General features: G+C 42.8%; 1 protein-coding gene across 1 annotated transcript in view; it reads right to left on the bottom strand.

Annotated features, from left to right (window-relative positions):
- Positions 1-544: 544 nt before the first annotated feature.
- Positions 545-21,003, bottom strand: part of LOC147662707 (nicotinamide N-methyltransferase-like) — a 74,099-nt gene continuing 53,640 nt past the window's right edge. Inside the window, exon 3 of the mRNA XM_086950958.1 lies at positions 545-1,167. Within this exon, the coding sequence (XP_086807084.1) occupies positions 732-1,167 (436 nt within the window). The 3' untranslated portion in view covers positions 545-731. The remainder of the gene's footprint in view (positions 1,168-21,003) is intronic.

The following is a 21,003-nucleotide window of genomic DNA, read 5'->3' as shown; positions in this document are numbered from 1 at the left end:
ATGACTTTTCACCAAATTTACATGACAATTGTGGACTAAATTGCACTATCTGGCCCAACATTTTCAGAAAATTCTCAGGAAAGAACCCAGCCACAAACACCAATGGGGGAACTTGCTTCACTCACTATAGTTCATCTTAGATATGTATGCCCAACCTCTTCCAAAGGCCACCAGTTGCCAAGAATCTGGGCTACTGTGCCAAGAACTCTTGACAAAATATTCAAGGTCTGTACAGAATGAGAAGACACATCTCTAACTATGTGATGTTCACTCAGTCACTTTTGATAAGAAGGGAAGCTTCTCTCCCTGTATAGACTGTGTGAACACCATCCATAGGGGAAACTGATGTGTGCAGCTCCTCAAATAGGGATCATGAGCTCACTGCGCTTTGGTGGTCTGCGCTCTGGAGGGCGAGAAGTCAGATCTTGACATTAATTCTTTAAAAGATCACACAACTTGTGAAGAGTGTTTTAGGAAAAAAGGTGGAGCATGAGATTGAAGCACGTCAAGGGTTGTTGAGTGGATTTATGTCCAGACACCTGAGTAATGTTTGTATACTTTATTGTAACTTAACATTATGTGTCCTGCTTATAAAACATTTTTAGCCTTTGCCAGTATTAAATAACTACTTTAAAGCAAATTGAAAAAAGACAATGGAGGAAATTTGATGCAGGAAACAGTTCACCTCTGTGTTACCAGTGGCTCTGATACCGCCTTTATGTACTTGAAGACTAAATATCTCTTTCTTTGCGTGCTTTTACAATGATCACACCAGTATAATCTGTGACATCATACAAACATTGCACTTTCCGATTACTAATGTGATGCTCCTCTATGACGTAACCAGCATCCGTGAGGGCGGTCCTCAGAAACTCCTCATTGGTGAAGAGATAAGGAAACTTCACATCGCCCACCATGAAAAACGTTGCCTCGAGGCTTGACATCAGTATGAGGTGTCCTCCACATTTCAGCAGTGAAGACAGATTTTTCAAAGCATCGCAGTAGGTCTTCTTGTCTGTGGCGAAGAGCTCCAAAGAGAACACCAGGAGCAGACAGTCAGCCTGGGGCAGGACAGTTGGAAACAATGGGTCACTTCTGTCCATATCACATTTGCAAACTTGGTTGACTTTTTGTTGTACCATCTTCTGCCTTTCAATCCATGTTTCACTAAAAACAAACATATGTAACATGATTAACATTATTTAATTACCGGCTAACACATGCTTTGTAATATGATGTTAACCATCATTGTTGTTATTCAGGGCAAACAAACAGTTATGGAAAGTTTCAAGATGGCGGCCCCAGAGGTATGTGCTATACACTTTGTATCACACACTTCTCTGGACCAATCTCCTGATTACAATCTAGAGGCCAAGTTATAACCTTGATTTCTGTTACAAGTATAGATGTCTAAAGAAGGGTTTTCTAGACTGCAAAGTGTAGGCAATGCGTGTCTGCAGAAGCAGTAGAATCAGAATGCATCACTGTGCATTGTCAGAGTGGAAGGCCACACTTCCTTACTGCATTATTAGAGGGTAACAGTAAACTGAATCACTGTGTATTATCAAGGACAGAACACTTCTACATCACTGTGAATTAAGAAAGCACAGCACTCACCACTGTGCACTATCACTGAAGGGCACGCACACAGCCCCACATGGTAGCTCTGTGCCAGAGTTCTGTTGCATTGAGACTGTGCTTAAGTTGTCAGTCAGCAGCACATACTGACTTAAAGAGGGCAAAGGGGTACACAGTGTGACTGTTGTACCCCCATGGAGTGCCAAACTCTGTGTACTCTGTGTACTGCTGACTGTGAACTTAGTACTGTGAAGCTGCCTGTAAATCCCTAGCTATTAGCCTAGTGTCTTTTTGTCTATATATATTCCTACTGCTATGTCTGATAGTCTGTGTGCATGCCACCTTTTGCATTTGTGCTTTCGCCATATGAATATGTGTCTGTGTGTATCTGTTAATCTTTTGTTGCCTGATACTATTGATGGTAAAATGGTGTTTCGACCCACATAGATGGTAGGGACCGGGACAGTGAGATAACCATTCTAACTGAAACTTGGCTTTCTGACTCTTCGTCGCCTTGCTTAGACCTATTAGTCCCTCCAAATTACCAGATTCTGAGGCAGGATAGAAATATCGGAAAGGGTGGAGGAATCGCCTGTATACATAGATCTGATATTTCCATCACAAAAATACAGGCTGATCCTTTAGAGTCTTGTGAATATCTAGGCATGTCCTTATGATCATCAGATAACCAGAACTGTAAACTCCATGCACTCTACCACCCCCCGGGCACTAAGACCAAATTCATTGGCCAGATGATAGAAATCATTACTACTAACTCTAATCTGCAATCAAATTATATTTTCTTAGGAGATCTCAACATGAATTGGGAGGATCAGGATGATAATCAAATCACCCAGTTGAAAACCTTCCTGGACGAGCAAACTTTAGTCCAAGGATGTCATCTCCCTACCCACACCGAAGGTTCCACCTTAGATTGGATCGTAGCTAAAGAGAAATCAATCGAGAACATTGTAATCACACCCTGTGATTGGTCGGATCACCACATAATTACATTCCAAATTCCCCTCAGAAAAACAATACCATCTTCACAAGCTATCAAACCCAAATAATGGACCAAGGACACTAGAGGAATTAATATGGAAAGCATAGCAGCACGCTGCGTAACAGATTTGCAGCCACCCAAGAGCATGGTATAAACTGCCCTCTCACCTTCTTTCCATTGTGGAGCACCAGAAATTCCGTAAAGCACTGAAAACCTGGCTTTTCCCAAGTAGGACCCCCTGTGTTGTGTAAGCCCCTCTTCTCTTCTGTCATCTCTCTTTCTGGTTTCTTATGCTGCAAGCGCCTTGAGACCTCACGGTGACAAGCTGCGCTATATAAGAACTTCTGACATTGACATTGACATGGTTGACGTCAATGACCTCACGCTGCACTGTAACAAATCAATGTCCAGCATTATTGAGGACTTAGCCCCGCTAAAACTGAAAAGGGTCTTGGACAAAGACAAAAATCTGTGGTTCAATGGTGCCCTTAATGAAGAAAGAAGGGCACTGAGATTATCAGAACGTAAATGGCGACAACACCATTCTTCACCTCATCTAATACTACTGAGACAATCCAGGAAAGCGTATAACAAAAGCATTATTAAAACAAAAAAATAATTCTTCAGGAAAGAATTGGATAATGCAGTGAATAGGAAATTATTCGATCTACTTAAAGATCAATCAAATAAATCTGCCAAAGTGGCTCCAGTCATGTCCAAAACAAGCTTAAATAGCGAAGACTTCTCAGTCTTCTTTACAGACAAAGCTATCACATTGGAGGAGGAACTCAAAAAAGCAGCTGAAGACATTGACATTGAGAAGGGTTTGGGGGATGAAGTTAAGGATGAACAAGAATCTGACAAACCTACAAACAATGCCCGATGGTCAGATTTTATACCGGTCAGTGAATTAGACATTTCGAAGATCATGTCAACCACTAAACCTAACAATCACTACAACGATCCCTTACCGGCAAAGTGCTGGTCATCCATAAACCACCTGCTAAACCCGTCTTGGACTAAGGTCATCAATGCGTCACTATCCCAAGGCCAAATACCGGCCTGCTTAAAAACAGGGCAAGTAATTCCTCGCCTTAAAAAACCGACAGAGAACCCCTCAGATCCGAACAATTTCAGACCTGTAACTAATATTCCCATGTTGGCCAAAATTCTGGAAAAATGTGTCCAACAACAACTAAGTCTACACATCTCTGATTTCAAGCTGTTAAACGATTGCCAATCCGGTTTCCGTCAACACTACACTACTGAAACTGCAATTCCGCACATAGTAGATGACGCTTTACTGGCTCTTGACCAGAATGAAACTTCCTCTTAATCTTGTTGGACCTGTCGGCTTCGTTTGACACGGGGAACCATGCCAAAATACGTGATCGATTGAAAAACAGAATGGGAATTGAGGGTACTGTTCTAACCTGGTTTAGCTCCTTTCTTGAGAATAGATCGCAAAAAGTTATCTTCAACCAAACCCTTTCAAACGCAACCAATAATACTATAGGAGTTCCACAAGGCTCTATGCTATCTCCGGCACTTTTCAATCTATACGTAGATCTCTAAGGGAAATAGTACAAAAAGCTAACATTGCTTTCCACATGTATGCTGATGACACTCAATTGTATATCAAGGTCGCTTCGTCCGATGATATAAAGACAATGAACTTAGCGCTAACAAGAACCCTACTATGGCTAACCAAGAACCACCTGAAGCTAAATCCTCAGAAAACGGAATTATTACTGATTACACCCCAAAAAAGCAAAAGTATGATTGCAGAATGGTCCAACCTTATCACTGCTCTAAAGTGCACTCTGAAGATTGTCGACTCAACTAAATCACTGGGTATCATTCTGGACAAAAACCTGAACATGTCAGCACACATCAACACAATGGCAAAAAACGCCAGGTTCCACTTAAGCTACTTGCGTAAACTAATACCCTTCCGAGATAAAGCAGACCTCAAAACAGCAGTTCAGACACTGGTCATTTCAAGGATCGAATATGGTTGCACTACCCTGGCAGGGCTCCCGAAGATCTCAACAGTCCCATTGAAAGCATGCCTTAATGCAGCCACAAGACTTATAACGGGTTTCAAAAAATGTGACCATATCTCCCCGCACTTGAAAGCCCTCAACTGGCTACCCTTCGAAGCAAGAATTAATTTCAAGCTGGCATGCATCACTCATAAAGCATTACACAACAATTCTCCAATCTACCTTGCTCAGAAACTCACGCTTTTGGGAGGGACCCGGTCCTCCAGGAGCAAAGCGGATCTACTACTGAAACCGGCTCGTTTCTGTAAGAAAATAACTTATGACCGAGCGTTCTCAGGGGAAGCACCGAGAATTTTGAACACCCTCCCCCCTAACATTAGAAGAATTTCATCCATAGCAAAATTCAAAAAGGAGGCAAAATCGTTTTATATGAGGAAATTTCTCCCCTAAATGTTTACAGTGGATCAGCTGTTTATTAACCCTTTCCGTGCTGATGACGGAACCGCTCCGTCATCAGCTGCGGGTGCGCTGTGCTGATGACGGAGCGGTTCCGTAATGGCCTGCCCCCGCTCATGCGCGGCGCGAATTCTGCGCCTGCGCTGAGCGTTCCATTGAGCGGGCGGGGCCATGACGGAACCGCTCCGTCATAAGCACAGCCCAACCGCGGCTGATGAAGGAGCGGTTCCGGCATCAGCATGCGGCCGCCGAGCGGCTGCCCCGCCCACTTCCGCCGCAGCGATGTGGTTAACCTGTCACGTTTGTTTACATTTCAAGCAAGCAGTTCTCTATCCAGTTTTGGACTTGTATATGCGTTCTATTGTGGTTTTATTTTTCAAGTGGCTTTATGGTATTCTATCTGCTGACTAATATATATGTTTACTAGCAGCCCGTACCGACGTTGTCCGGGTATGAATTGCTGCCGGCCAGTAATATATTGTTTTGTAGGATTTCATTTTGATAGCATTTCTTATCTGGGACAGGCCTATGAAACTGTAGCAGGGTTTCCGTTCTCCCACAGAACTGTGCATAGAGATCTAGAACCTTAGTGAATTAGGGTGACCCAAAACTCACCTTAGTATCCAAAATCCCCTTACCGAACTAGCTACAGTGTCTCATTGGTCATAACAAGCTGACCAATGACTTAGACAAACCAGAACATGAACTTGGGTTACCTCAGGTATCGTGGAACACATGAACACTCTTTCGCTCTATAATCATTTCAAACCAGAACGGGGAGTAAAAGAAGACACGTGCAATTTTGAAATATTTATTATTCAATGCAAGGTTCTCAAACGCAGTATCTTATATAATACCAGAATACATATTATAAAAATCAGAGTTATCAGCATAGTCACTAATCCATAGTAAGCAAACGGTGATAGCATATTATATTGCAAAATCTATAGAAATCTGTATCACCTATATTTTGCGCACCCTATTTAGCATACTATATTATATCTAAGAAGGTCTCATTTGGGTTTTTAGCAGGGTGGGCCCATACCTCTAAATGTCAGTAGGAGAAGATCACATCATCAGCTACCAGTTCTCTGCATGCGAAGCACCATCAAGTGTGTTTTTGCATTCCCAGTAACTCTATCTTAAACCCGCTTAGAGCCCAATGTTGGCAGCAACTGTATTTGTGTTATGTCTAGTGGTGTGACGATCAGAGCTCCCAGCAACCTTGTGTTAGGTTATTCTTAGAGCGTTCAGCACCCACTGTTCAGACAGTGTACCAAGCACGACAGATATCAGAGCAATAACATATTATTCTCAAATAAATCACATCTTTCGTCTAGGTTGAAAGCTACAATAACAATTATGTGTCGTGTGCAAACTGAAGCCAAAGGAAAATATGTCTTCACCGGAGTTGATAGCCCTCAGAAAAATCAGAAAGGAATATAACAAAAAGATCATCAATTCCAAAAAGGAATATATAAGATCTGAACTGGACAATGCCAAAAACAGACCGCGGAAACTCTTCGAAATCCTAAAGCAACAGTCAAATAAACTAGCCAAAACCATTCATGAAAACTCAAAAACTCCGATAAGTTGCGAGGAATTCTCAACATTTTTCACGGAGAAGGCCAAATCGTTGGAAGTGGAGCTCACAAGCGCAGCGGCTAACCTTCCCATCCAACCTTTGGCCACGAACGAGTCTGACTCGACAACAGGGTGTAGCAAGACAAAAAACAAGGCATACTGGGACACATTCGAATTATACGACCAGGACAAGGTCGCAAGAACGCTCTCGGAACTCAAGCCGAACAACCACTATCACGACCCCCTACCTGCGAAGTGCTTAAGAGAAATCAGCCATATCGTAGTTCCAATCTGGACCAAAATAATAAACGCTTCCTTATCTCAAGGGATCCTCCCCGACTGTCTAAAATCAGGACAAGTTGTTCCCATAATCAAGAAACCTACAGCGGATGCAATAGATCCGAATAACTTTCGCCCAGTGACCAACATCCCTATATTGGCCAAGCTAATTGAAAAATGTGTACAGTACCAATTGAGCCAACACATCACTAAGTTCTCCCTTCTAGATGAATGCCAATCAGGTTTCAGATCCGGGCATAGCACGGAAACAGCTATCCTCCATATTGTTGATGATGCGTTACAGGCTCTGGACCAAAACAAAGCCTGCTTACTGATGCTCCTGGACCTGTCATCGGCATTCGACACTGTAAACCACGAAGAATTACTGATAAGGTTACAGGACAGGATGGGACTCACTGGAAATGTGCTGAAATGGTTCAAGTCTTTCCTACAGAACAGAACACAACGATTCCTGGTTAACCAATCAATTTCATCTATATGCCCTAATTCAATCGGAGTTCCACAAGGATCAACATTATCCCCTGACCTGTTTAACTTGTATGTCGAACCTCTTACAGAAATTCTCCGAAACTCACATATGTCCTATCACATGTACGCGGATGACACACAGATATATATAAAGATCGCCTCCCTTGAAGACATTGAGCTAATGAATGAGACGCTAAAAAAGGCGATGCAATGGTTAACTTCCAATCATCTAAAGCTAAACACCCAAAAACCAGAGTTCCTACTAATCTCACCAACAAGGAGCCAGGCAGAAATAAAGGAATGGACTAAGCTGGTGACGGCGCTAAACTGCACCCCAACCCTAAACAACTCAGCTAAATCGCTAGGAATCACTTTAGACGAAAACCTTGACATGAAAGCGCACATTAACTCAATGGCTAAAAGTGCTCGATTCCACCTGAACTACTTAAGAAAAGTGAAACCCTTCATCTCAGAGGCGGATCTTAAACTTGCAATACAATCCCTAGTTATATCCAGGATTGAATATGGCTGCACCACATTAGCTGGCTTACCAAAAACGTCCACAGCGCCTCTAAAAGCTTGCCTCAATGCAGCGACAAGACTCATCACGGGATCGAGAAAATTTGATCATATATCCCCTCACCTAAAAGCACTTAACTGGCTACCCTTTGAAGCCAGAATTCAACTAAAGATAGCATGTATTACCCATAACGCGCTTCACTACAACACGCCAAGTTACCTAGCCAAGAAAATTGAGCTATCGGGAGGGAACAGACCAGCTAGGAGCGCCAAGGAGTTGCTGCTGCGGGCAGCCATTTTTAGAAAGAAAAAAACTTATGACAGAGCGTTCTCAGGAGCCGCCCCCAGAATATGGAACTCACTCCCACCAAGCATTAGGAAGATTCAGAAGACTATAACATTTAAGCGGGAAGTGAAGAGCTTCTTGATGAGTAAATACCTTACACAGGTTTAATGAACATGGTTACGATCAAGTGCAGCTCTACCTCAGAACACTCACGCCTCCAGAAGGGAAGCTTCAACGGGAAGAAGCTGTAAGATATTCAACGATATGAGACGGGTGGTACTATTGAGGTTGGCGTCACTACTGGAACTAAGCTATACACTAAAGGCTACCTCATGACAATGTGAACCTAGATACTACCTCACATCCTATAGCCATTTAATTTTCTACCTCATACATGTTCATGTAGACGGACTATGATATAAGTTAGCCTCGATACATTTATCTTTCATATTTATCTCACTTGTTAAAGCCTTATAATTTTCTACCTCAGACATGTTTTCGTAGTTAGATTATGATTTAAATCAGCCTCTATACATTTATCTTTCATAGGTATAATTTTCTACCCCATACAGGTTTGTGTAGATAGATTATGTTATAAGTGTGCCTAACCAACCTCTTAATGCATAATGGTATATCGGAGGGTTATATATCAATACACACCGCCCAAAGCCCTAGAAGCATCTACCTCATATTTGTGTTTTTTGATCTTTGTGACTGTATGTATTAATCCTTAATCTGCTCTTTATGTGAAGCGCTCTGATACCCACGGGTCTTGTTCGCGCTATACAAAACTCTCTAATAAATAATAAATAAATAAATTTAATAAACTCATGCTAACTTAACACAATATATAGAAAAGCAGCATCTATATGACACCCCCCCAATGATCCGAGGACGGTCAAAAAAATATAAGCCAGTACTAAAATAAAGGCATAACATGAAAGCAGAGTTCAACAATATTGAGCCAAGCTAAAAATGTATATAAAAATATGTATGAATGCCTATAGTGGCCAAACAAAAATGTAATATAAGTCTTGAACTTGAGGCCGACATAAAATCATAGGCCTAGATCATATTGAAAGTTCATAAGAAAAAGGCACCATTCAGAATTACTCAAAAGTCACGTGCCAATATAATGAAAGTCTCCAAAGCCACTCATGGGTGGATAGAATATGCAAAATAGGTAGCGACAGCTTCAAACATGAAATCACTGTCATCATCCGAAAACAGTTCAGCCATCCAGTTAAGCAATGGGAAAGAACATACGTGCTCCTTCAGCACCGGACCCTCTAGCAGCATCAGAGGACAACTCAGTGGGTTCTCAAGAACGCTATGTGCCAGAAACTCATGCGCCGCTGCGGGTATGTCCCACTGACCCATTAGTCCATGCATCGCTGCCAAGGCCATAATCCTTTCGCCAGAACAAACCAACTCGTGAGCAACTATGGGGCCCATCAGGTGATTAAAATCGACTCCAGGAGATAACGGCAAGCAGAGACACAAATCAATGGCCCAGTCAAAATCGCAGCTCAGGCAATGAAACACAGGCTGGACACATGTGAAATAGGAAAATCGAAACGATAATCCAAATGCCGTGCTTAAAGTCGCAAGCGGCAGGGTGCCATAGTAATCAAGCATCCGGTTACGAAACAGTGTCAGAAGGAACTGAGCGGCTTCTTGCGCAGGATGGGCATCCATGTTTTAGGAAGCAGAACAATATCAAAACGCCTGCAGCTAAAGCCAGCAAAACAGGGAATCCGCCAAACAGACTTGAAACTATAGAATGGAAGAAAGCGGGGATGACACCAAAAATCTTTTCAAATGTAGTCACAAGACCACTGCTAACCAATTTAAAAAATGACCTAAGCCAGACGTGGAGGAGGCATTAAAGATTTGATGAACTAATTCGCAGAAATGAAACGGCAAGTCAGTATTTAAAAGTGCCTGCACCTCTGTGCTTGTGTTAGCTATGTGAAGGACATAAGTTTCACGGGCCGAGCTCAGGGCCACTTCCTTTTGAGACAAAAGAGCCCTTATTCTGCTCAAACCATTGAACTCCGCTTTCAAGGTTGGGATGCGTGGCCAGATGGAAACATCTGAATTCCCATGCGTGGGTGGATATAGCATGTTCTTGCAACACACCACACGTTCTGATACAGTAACCACATAAGCGATACCGACCATTAACCCACAACACTCTTCGTTATTCAAAAGTAAATAGCTACCGTTTGTCAATAACGTAAATGTGGGAATTATTGCTGGAACTGGCGTGCCTTTTAAAACACAGGCTAAATTAGGCCGGTCCTGATTACAAGAACCATGCAGCTGGATGTGTCTGCATAGCAGTGAACGGTCAGGCGACTGTGTGCATTCTTCACCATTCAGATTCACTTCCTTTCCATCCATCAGACATCTGTAAGTGTAAGGTAAAGACCATGCCTCATGGAGAAAAGCACTGCCTAGTGGTTCATATCGCCCTATTGCAATATATCTCATACAATTAGTAAATTTGTACAAAGCAAATGGTAACGTAATAACTCCATGGATAAGCCATGTTGCAGCAGCTGCCTCAGCAACAGAAAAGGGCAAAGATTCTAATTTTTCAATGTGTAACATAGAAAATGATGCATCTCGCATGGAAAGCATGCACTGCTTGTCAGTCAAATTAAATGGGGCAAATAGGGAGGACACGTTCATGTAACTCCAGGGCACGCGGCCCGCCTTCAGTGTCTGTAGTGTCCAAGCAAACTGCATTACAGAACGCAATTGATTTTGACCATGGTATAATATGGACACGTCATCATGCACAATGTCAACAACAGAAGAAACAATATTATTCAACGTGTAAATTCGGGAAGAAAGCATGTTAATACTGTTATCTACAACTGCAAGCACCTTTTCCAAATTTGCTTGGTCAATTGCCCTTAGGCGCTTAGCAGCCTCTATTTGAGAAACTTTCTCCAAATTAGCTTGGTTAATAGCTCTTAGCCGTTTCGCAGCTTCAATTTGTGAACGTTTCCAAATTTCATTGTAAATCACATAAATCCACCGTTTAGTTCTACCCTTAGCCGGGCCTTTTATAAAATCATTCAAATCAACATTGTCACTCAATTGGGACAGATGGAGTTTAACAGCAGCTAACGTGGAATGTTGTAGCCAATTCTGACACAATTTGCCCACTGAGTAAGTTGTAACAGTATGATCAGTCTCAAAACGGGGATCAGGTCTGACTTGTGTAAATCCCTCAGACAAGCCCAGAAAACGACGTTGGCAAGAATCAGAGCTTCTATGCCACATCAGCCAACCCTTTGGAGCAAAACTGGATACATTAAAGGATGAATTGTGCAACAATGCTTGTAAATCTCGAATGGACAATTCATTGTGATTACCCCAACCTGAATATTCTTCCAATTCGGGGATAGTTGGTGTATTCAATTTTTTAGAAGTAGCCAATCCAAAGCATGTTGTTTGAGAAATGGTAGAATTTAGAAACAACATGTGATTCGGGATGAGACATGCACGATGCAAAGCCTCAGTCCCTTGTACCTGCCAATCTTTGGTACCCCAAACCGATTTAAGGTCAATTTTTTCCTTCCATAATTCGTAGCCATCTACAGCTAACTTGTCAAGAAAGGACTTCGAATACAGCAATTTTGTATCGGTAAGTCTAACTTTGGACATGGACTTTTGTGTCATTTTAAAATAAAACGACTCAGGGTTTGATTGATTAAAGTCTGTGAAATAAGTGTACTTCTCCAGAAATGTACTGGAGCTGCCTTGTAAAGGAGCTGGGCAATGTTCCCACTGTGTGTAATTCACATTACCCCTCCTGGAACTTGTTTTATGCAAAAAATTATTACCATAATGTTGAAAGCAAAACAAATCACCATAATTAATAGAATCTAAGTATAAATCTTCAGTATCAAAGGCAGCATAATATTTCAAATCAGAGAATAATGCTTCCACAGCCTTAATATCCCAATCATCAGAACGTATGTTTTGTTTCACTACATCCCCCATATTCACTCTAAGCACATTTGGAACATTAATCACTTCAGTGGGGCCATGAATTTGAAACCTAACCGCATCCCACACAATCCCATCAAGGACAGGCCATGCAGTGATGTTAACTGTATTCAACTCCCTTTTCAGTCTGTGCGCTGAGTGTGACGAGGAAAGTGGGGCCAATGTTCCATTAAGGTGTCGAATTCCTGTGCGTTCTTTAACATAGTGCCCATCGATCAGACGGAAAAAATAAAACACAAAACCAATTGACATAAAAATATAAATTGAAAAAAGCACCAGCCAAATATATGTCCAAGGGGGAATCAAAAAATGTTTTTTAAATAACGTGACATATGTTGCTAAACGTGAGGGCTTCTTCGAATGTGTTGAAACAGAGTCAAAAGAGAATCTTGATTCCGTGGCCAAACGAGTCTGTAAATCGGGCATTGACAAATCAGGCGATAGGTGTAGTGCAGCTCATCAATGTCAGAAACAGGAAAAGTACTTAACAAAGGACTGGAAATTGCAGGCATCTCGAGGGATACCTCCGGTTCTGCAACAGAAGTAATAGCCAGCACAGAGTGCCTCACCATGGAAGGACAGGATACAGCCGGTGTCATGCTATGAAGAATCGGCCACCCTGTGTGTCTTGGCATTGTCAATTGAGATAAATCTGTTTTCCTTACGACCCGGAAGTGGTGGTAATATGACTGTTCTCGTGCCCTTCACTCCAAGAACTCGAACCGGTGCATGATATGAGGGACTGTAATGGCTGGATTTTCTGTTTAGATGGGATCAGCCCCCAGGGGCCCCTGTGACCCAGCCAAAACGTACTCACCTTCCCTTCTTAGATCGTATTTACACTGAGTAGATATAAAGATGAATATACAGGTCGCACCTAAGAATGGGGAATGACAATATACACATATGGATTTTCTACAATATCTTATTCACATCAGTTGGCCTCGCGGTCGCCCCGACCCAGACCGTTCTACCCTAGGGCAGATCTGACACACAATCCGGCGTGTCTACACACGGGCCTGCAGAACCCAATGCTCCCTTTTCCAAATCGTTCGCGATCCTGCGAAACCTACACGGTGATCTCCCTCTCACCGCTCTCATTAGTCTTATGCCACAATCCGGTGGCTTTATGCGATAGTATCCCTCCTATCGTTCTCATTAACGCCGCATATCAACGACGACCACATTCCTATGAAACATTATTGGGATGATGTCTCAGTAACCTACTTAGGATAAAACTAAAATAATAACTTTGAATATGGATCCAGATTGTATAGTGTACTCCGTGCTTATGACATCAAAGGTCCACTTACTCCCTCCTTATTTAATAACTATTCGTCTGATCGGGATTTCTCATCCGTTCGTCTAAATAGTGCTTAACTAGAAGTATCATTTACCAAGATTGAACACAAGAACCAGGTACACAATAATTCTATATGAATTAGGGTATTTATTAACAATAAACATAAATCACATTACTATGCAGCATTACACGTGCAAAGGGAATAAAAGATAAAGATTAGAGTGCACGCACTATAAGAATCGGTCGGACTTCACCTGGTTAATGGGAAATCGGGACTCGGCAGTCATCTAGGCTCCTGTCTCGTCTCTGGGTCCTGGCTCGTCTTGCAGTCACCCTCAGCCGTCACAAGTACACGTCTGCACCGCTAGGCTCAAACTCGTCTGCTCTCCCTCAGGACCTCGGAACCTTGCTGTTAATTAGCTACCGTCTCTCTCTCTCTCTGCATTAGTGCGCTCCGCGCCACTTCTCGTTCAGTCTATTTTCAGAGAGTTTCGGTCTTAAATCTTTCTCCGACTTCAAAGATGGCGACTTGTCCACCATGAAAATGAATAATGGTAGAGATGCTAACGGCTAGATGCCGCCTACGGACTAACTGACTGAAAGACTAACACCTTCGCTAATATCAAAGCCCGTTCCTTCATGGAAATTCACGGCCAGTAACCTGCCGCCCACCAAATTCTTGTACCTCCCCGTACCAAGGACACTTTCCCAGCCGGCCGGCCTGAAGTTGTGTCTTCGGAGTGGAGAAAAATACATTCCTTCGATAAGGGTCAGCCTGAACCGGTTCTCTCCAAGTGAACAACAGCTTGAAAGTAAAACATCACTTTTAACCTAGAAAGCCTTCTCGAGCTACCAGGCAGAAAGCAAAATGGAGTCTGTCTCGCTTAAGGCCTACGGAGCCCATAATATACATAGCTCCATGAGAAACAGATCGGCATGTTAGCAAATGAGTAAATCATGACTAATACTTATATATCTAACCCCTCACTTAAATTCATAAGCCTTACTCTAAGGGAAATGGCACGAAAATGCCCTTATATCTGTAAGACAGGGCCCCTGTCTATCGGCCTAATCCCTATGCTATGAGGGTGATAGGCTGGAGTCACTCTCCATCATTCTCCTTCTCCAGAGAGCTGGCAAAAAGACAGCCATAACATTACACCCCTTGACTCCAGTCTATTTACCAATAACTAAATGGAACTAACGTCAGTAGACGAATAATATGAAACAAAACTAACTGATCTACGATTCTTCGTAAGTCTAAAAAATTGTAGCAGGGAAGGGATACACTGAATAAAACAGCAAATCGCTATAAGGATGCAGACAATAATAATAACCCCTCCCAAAATTTGTCGTAAAAAATGCATGTCAGGGAGCCAATTAAAAAGCCAGTCAAAGAAACCCTGATCTATGTGTTCTCTAATTTCTGCAGTCAAGTCGTGGAGTTTATTAATATGGGATTGGATATCTTTAGAATGATCAGATAAATTAAAACAGCACAGACCTTCAAATTCAGAACATTCATGCCCGTGTTTCAGCAACAAATAATCGATAGCGGCACGATTCTGCAAAATAGCTCTACGTTCACCTTGGGAATCTAATAATAAATCGGACAGAACAGTAGAAGTTTGGTTGATCGATTTGACCATCCAGCAGGCCATCTTGCCGATTGTTTTGGCATTATAAACGGCCAATGCAGGAACACCAATAATAGAAAAAGCTAAACCAAGATATTCTGATCTGGAATAAAGATGAACAGAGGAATCACAATCTTCATGCAATGACATGGAATCTCGAACAATACGGGAATGTGAAGGAGGATGTGAAGAAAACATTAGCAAACTTAATCTAGTGATGGCACACGGGCCACCAGAAATATTCGCAGGAATATAGGGCCAAGATGAATTCCCGCATGAAAAGAGCCATCCAGCCGGTAACAACATTGAACGATAATGGCTAGTGGCAACAACTAAACTTTTGCAAGTCATATTGTTCTTCACTGAAAAACATGAATTAGGAAGTCTTTTCATACATAACAAACGCTGGTGAAATGAAAAAGTAGTAGCGGCTTGGAGTTTCAACCGCAAACATTCAGAGATGGCTTTAGGATTGCAGGTCATCATAAAACAAAGGTCACCAGGGGTAATATTAAAAGTAGTGATTCTGGAATTAATAAGGACATCCTGGTCTGGAAGAAGAGTACATGAGGGACAATATTCATGGGCCAAGAAGTCGCCCAAAATGACATTAGGTCGGGCATTGGATATATTAAATACATGACGAAGTGTATCAGTAGATGCAGGGACAGCAACCAAACAGGTTGATAAAATGTCAGTAACGGATTTCATGGGTGTAAGGCAAAAATGCGGAGAGTTCGTCACTCGCTTCGCGAGTGTGATCCAAAAATTGGAGGACTTCTGCCACGCGGATCGCGTGGCTCTTGTTATCCCATCACTCGGCGTCGGTAGATGCTCTCCTCTCCCGGCGTAGCAAGCCAAAAGGAGTCCAACGACGACACATCCTGCAGCAGCAGTCCAAAGAATGATCTGAAAGAATACAAACACAGGCCTTAATCATTCTCGTAAATAACATTTGTCAGCTGGGACAGCTTCCCAGCCATCTTTCCCTGGCTTCATCACCAAAACGGTGTTGTCATGACCGGTCGCAATAATATCAGCCTGTTCAGGAGGATTTTTAGGCGATTGCACCCATATTTTAGCTCCAGGAAGATCAGATGATCCGAAGCCTTTTTGTCCACGCACAGTTAGCAACGTTGGGGCAGAGCCTTTTTTGATCTCACCACTGAAGACAGGCATAATCAATAGCTGAGCAACACGGTCAGACTTTTTGATAAACAAATCCATCTCACTGCTATTAAGCAAGAGAACCTTAATCTCTCCCTGATAATCACTGTCGATCACACCACCAAGGACTTGAACACCTTTCAGGGCCAGGCCAGATCTAGGGGCAATTAATCCAAAACTACCGGCAGGTATAGAGACACCTATGCCAGTTTCAACAATGATTCGATCCTTTCCTGGGAAGTGTGCATCATTTAAAGCATGCAGGTCGAGGCCTGCGGAACCTGGGGTTGCTCTACATGGAGCTAAAGCACCGGGGGTAACTTCCCAATAAGTAACAGTGGTAGCAACAGAATTAGGTTTCGCATCAACATGTGGAGGAAACAAACGCATCAAAGGAGATTCAGCATGCAACAAAGGACGATTATTCAGTATTAACAAGGCTTGAAGTAAGACATCTCTCCACTGGCTGTAACGGTCATCAGTCAACTTGCGCAACTGTTCTTTCAACAAACCATTCATTCTCTCAATCAGTCCTGAAGCTTGTGGATAATATGGAATGTGAAATACCCAGTCGATATTGTTTTCCATACAGAATTCCTGCACCAATCTTCCACGAAAGTGGGATGCATTGTCTGATTGAATTTGGAATGGGACACCATAATATAGAATAATCAGTTCCAGGGTTTTAATCGTGTTCACTTGGGTAGCATTCTTGCAAGGGAAAGCGACCAAAAGGCCACTGTAGGTATCAACCACTGTACAAATGTATTGACAATTTCTGCTCATAGGAAGCGGACCAATATAATCAATCTGCCAAATTTGGGCGGGCAATTTACCTCGATGTAAGTGACCTCGAACAATTTGAGGCACCTCTTTCTTTCTAGAATGCTGGCAAATGGGACAATGTAGAATGGCATCTTTGATTAAAGAAAAGGGAATATGAATTCCTCTATCAGCAGCCCACCTGTTAGTGGCTTTTTCTCCAAAATGTCCTGCTTTCTGATGGGCCCATTTCGCCAATCCCGCCAAATCAGAATCTTGCATGTCAACCACTGCCTCAGAAATTTTAGACTGTTCATCTGCAATGTTATGGAAAAATTTGTCAAGGGAATCTATCGGAGTATGAGCATCCACGTGAAAGATTGTTACAGTACTGTGCGGAAGCAATTCCCAAATTTCTTGCCACAATTCTTTACCCCATAACTCTTTTGAATGCAATTCCCAATTATGCGAATGCCATGTAGGCAGCCACACCGCTAGTCCATTTGCAGTGGACCAAGAATCAGTGAAAATATGACATGTACCTGGTAACTCCTGTTTCAAAACTTGGTAAATCGCATAAAGTTCAGCATATTGACTACTCTTACCATCTCCAGTTGTGCTCAATAATTTCTGAGTGATTGGATTATAGGAGACAGCTTTCCAATGTCTTTTGTCACCGATGAACTTCGCAGAACCATCCGTAAACCACACATGTTTTCTGTCCTCCGCGGACAGATCATCAAATGATTTACCCCACTTCACGGGAGACTCCTGCACTACGGGAACCGAACGCTCATTCTCAGCTTCATTGGAGGGCGCCTGCGCCACTCGCTCATGTAAAACCGCCACACCTTTCGGACCCACACGTGCCCTGTCCTGAATGTACCATTTCCATTTAATCACACTAGCCTCCTGAGCATGTCCAATTCGATGGGACTTCGGTGAACTCAAAACCCAGTGCATGATGGGAATTTCAGGCCTCAAAATCACAGCATGGCCTAAAGTCAATTGCTCCGTATCCACCAGAGCCCAGTAACAAGCAAGCAACTGTTTTTCAAAAGGCGAGTAACGCTCGCCAGCTTCTGGCAACTTTTTGGTCCAAAAACCTAATGGTACTTTTTGTCTGCCCTGCTTTTGCCATAAACTCCAATTGGCATACAGACCTTCCACAGACACATTCAAGTCAACATCACCGTCACTCACAGGCCACAAGTCCAAAGCATACTGAATAGCTTCTTTAGCCAAATTAAAAGCAGTCTGTTGAGGTTCACCCCACTCAAACGCATTCTTTTTACGAGTGACTCGGTACAGCGGAGCCAAGATTTGACTCAAATGGGGAATATGTTGGCGCCAAAATCCAAACAACCCAATGAAGGACTGCGCCTCTTTCCTATTTCTGGGAACAGCGAAATCAAGTATTTTACGTTTAACTTGTGGGATCACCTCTCTGTGACCCTCATGCCAATTAATTCCTAAAAATTTTACAGCTTGGGATGGAGTTTGTAATTTGTCAGGATTGATTTCCCAACCTTTTGCTCGCAAACAGTCAATAATCTGATCTAACTGAGACTGTACCTGATCTTGCGTCTCGCCTTGAATCAAAATGTCATCAATATAATGACAAATCTGAACTTGTGGATTCGTAGGCACCTCAGACAAATGTTCCGCCACCAGCCGGTGACAGATTGTAGGACTATGTACATAGCCTTGAGGAAGACTCCGGAACGTCATTTGACGTCCATTCCATGTAAAACTGAATTGTTCTTGGCATTCGGGGGCAATTGGAATCGAAAAGAATGCATTAGCAATATCGATAGAAGCATACCATGTACCTGGATGCTTTTGAATTCTCTCAATCAATGTAACAATGTCAGGCACTGCCACAGTCAATTTAGGTGTATATTTGTTCAATTCTCGATAATCAACAGTCATGCGCCAAGAGTTGTCACTTTTGCGCACGGGCCAGACAGGATTATTCCAAGCAGATGTGACCGGAGTAATGACTCCTGCGTCAACCAAATCCTGAATCGTAGCAGTAATTTCTTCATGACCACCTGGGATGCGATATTGTTTTTGAGAAATCACTTTTGTCGCTAAAGGGATCTTAATAGGTGGCATGCGTAAACGGCCAACCCGTACGGGTCTGGTCGAAATGTACTGTCTAGTACCAAACTGATAATAACCATCATCCAAATGCAAAGTCATACCTTTCAAAATGTCAATTCCAATAATATATTCCAAGAGTGGCACAACCAACACAGAGTATTCTCTACGAGGAATCCTACCAATTTTAATCTCAAGTGCAGTTTGAACTGCGGGTGTTTCTTTACCACCCAGACCGGTAATTGTAAAAGACTGTCCATGAAATTTCCTTGATTTACCATGAATTAAAGTGGCCTCCGCCCCAGTATCAACTAACGCTCGGGCCCTTTGGATATTACGATGTTTCCAAAAAATCTCAATATCTACATAGGGTCTGTAATCTCTGTGGGCCCACCTGCGTACCGGAGCTTGACCTATTTCCTAGTCCTTTTTCCCGCGTTCCGTCAACCAAGACAGATCAGGGTAGATGTTTTCAGTTTTCTTCGGTATCAAAATCTCTTGTTCATATCCGTCTCCAGTACGAAACGGATTAGTGTCAGGTTCAAAAAGTTGTGAATTACGGTCAGAGAGTCTGTTACGATCCTCCCTCCTTCGTACATCAGGGGAAAAACTCCTTGCATCTCTACGTCTGTTAGAACCACGATCATCTCTTCCCCTTTCACGATCATCCTCTCTCCCCCTCCCATCACTCCGACGGGGGGAATCACCACGTTCTTGGCGCCGATCATCACGGCGATCAAAATTCACACGTCGTCTCTCATCACCACTGTCATCCGAACCACGATCATAATCATTCTTTCGCACACGACGGGCACCTTCCTTCCGATCCAAACCACGCTTACGAAACATATCCCATAGGATATTATTAGGTTCACCATCGATCTCTTCCCTTTTCACACCATCAGCAATGAGAGCAAGAAACATGTCACGTCTAGAGAACTTATAGTCCCCTCCAGTACGACCCTCAGGTCGAGATTGTCTTTCAGGTTTAAACCATTCACCCAGCTCACCAAGCTGACGAACAGACTCAAGCACAGCAGACAAAGGATTGCCAGTTTGATTAATTAACAATGTCATCATGACCTGCTTGTAAGCAACAGGAGAAGTACGTATAATGCGGTTACGCACGGAAGATGTTAATAAACCATCCAATAACCTATCAGCAGTACTAAGGAAGATACACGTTTTCATGACTTCCTCCTTTAGACGTTGCGACGCATCGCGCAGAGTATACCACGGCTTTTCATCAGAGGGCCAATCAGACTCTGTTGGATATTTATGATTACAGCCATCAGACGCAAGCTGGAGCAAAGAAGTTTGGACATTACCATTAAAATTCCGAAAATGGTCCTGAATAGTAGAATCAGAACTCAAAGAGCAAAATCGTAAGCAATCAACAGCATCGAGCATAATACCGGAAGCGCCAAGCTCATAAAGACGCACCATCCAGGTAAGCAAGGCCTCACCAGGCCGTTGTTTAAATCGTTGCAGGATGTCACTAATCTCCTGCTGAGTAAAATCTTCAATACAATCAAGAGGGATACCACCCGGATTACCAGGGGCTTGTTGTAATTTCCGTTGAAAGATCGGGTGAGCAGAGACTGCGGGAAGAGCTTCCGTGGAAGCCCGCATTTTGGATTTAACAGAACAATCAGGGCAAGCTACGTCATCCACACGGGAAGAACGAGCACAGTCAGAATCGGGAGTCAAATCAATGCATGAAGCAGATTTACAATCACGTCCGGAGCGAGAAGACTCGCGCTTGTCACCCTCCTCTGCCGAGGAGTCAGAAGTATGAGAATCCC

This window comes from Lissotriton vulgaris, unplaced genomic scaffold (genome assembly GCF_964263255.1).
Source record: "Lissotriton vulgaris unplaced genomic scaffold, aLisVul1.2 SCAFFOLD_3354, whole genome shotgun sequence".
NCBI classification, from domain to species: domain Eukaryota; kingdom Metazoa; phylum Chordata; class Amphibia; order Caudata; family Salamandridae; genus Lissotriton; species Lissotriton vulgaris.
This window is presented reverse-complemented; position numbering and strand designations above follow the sequence as displayed.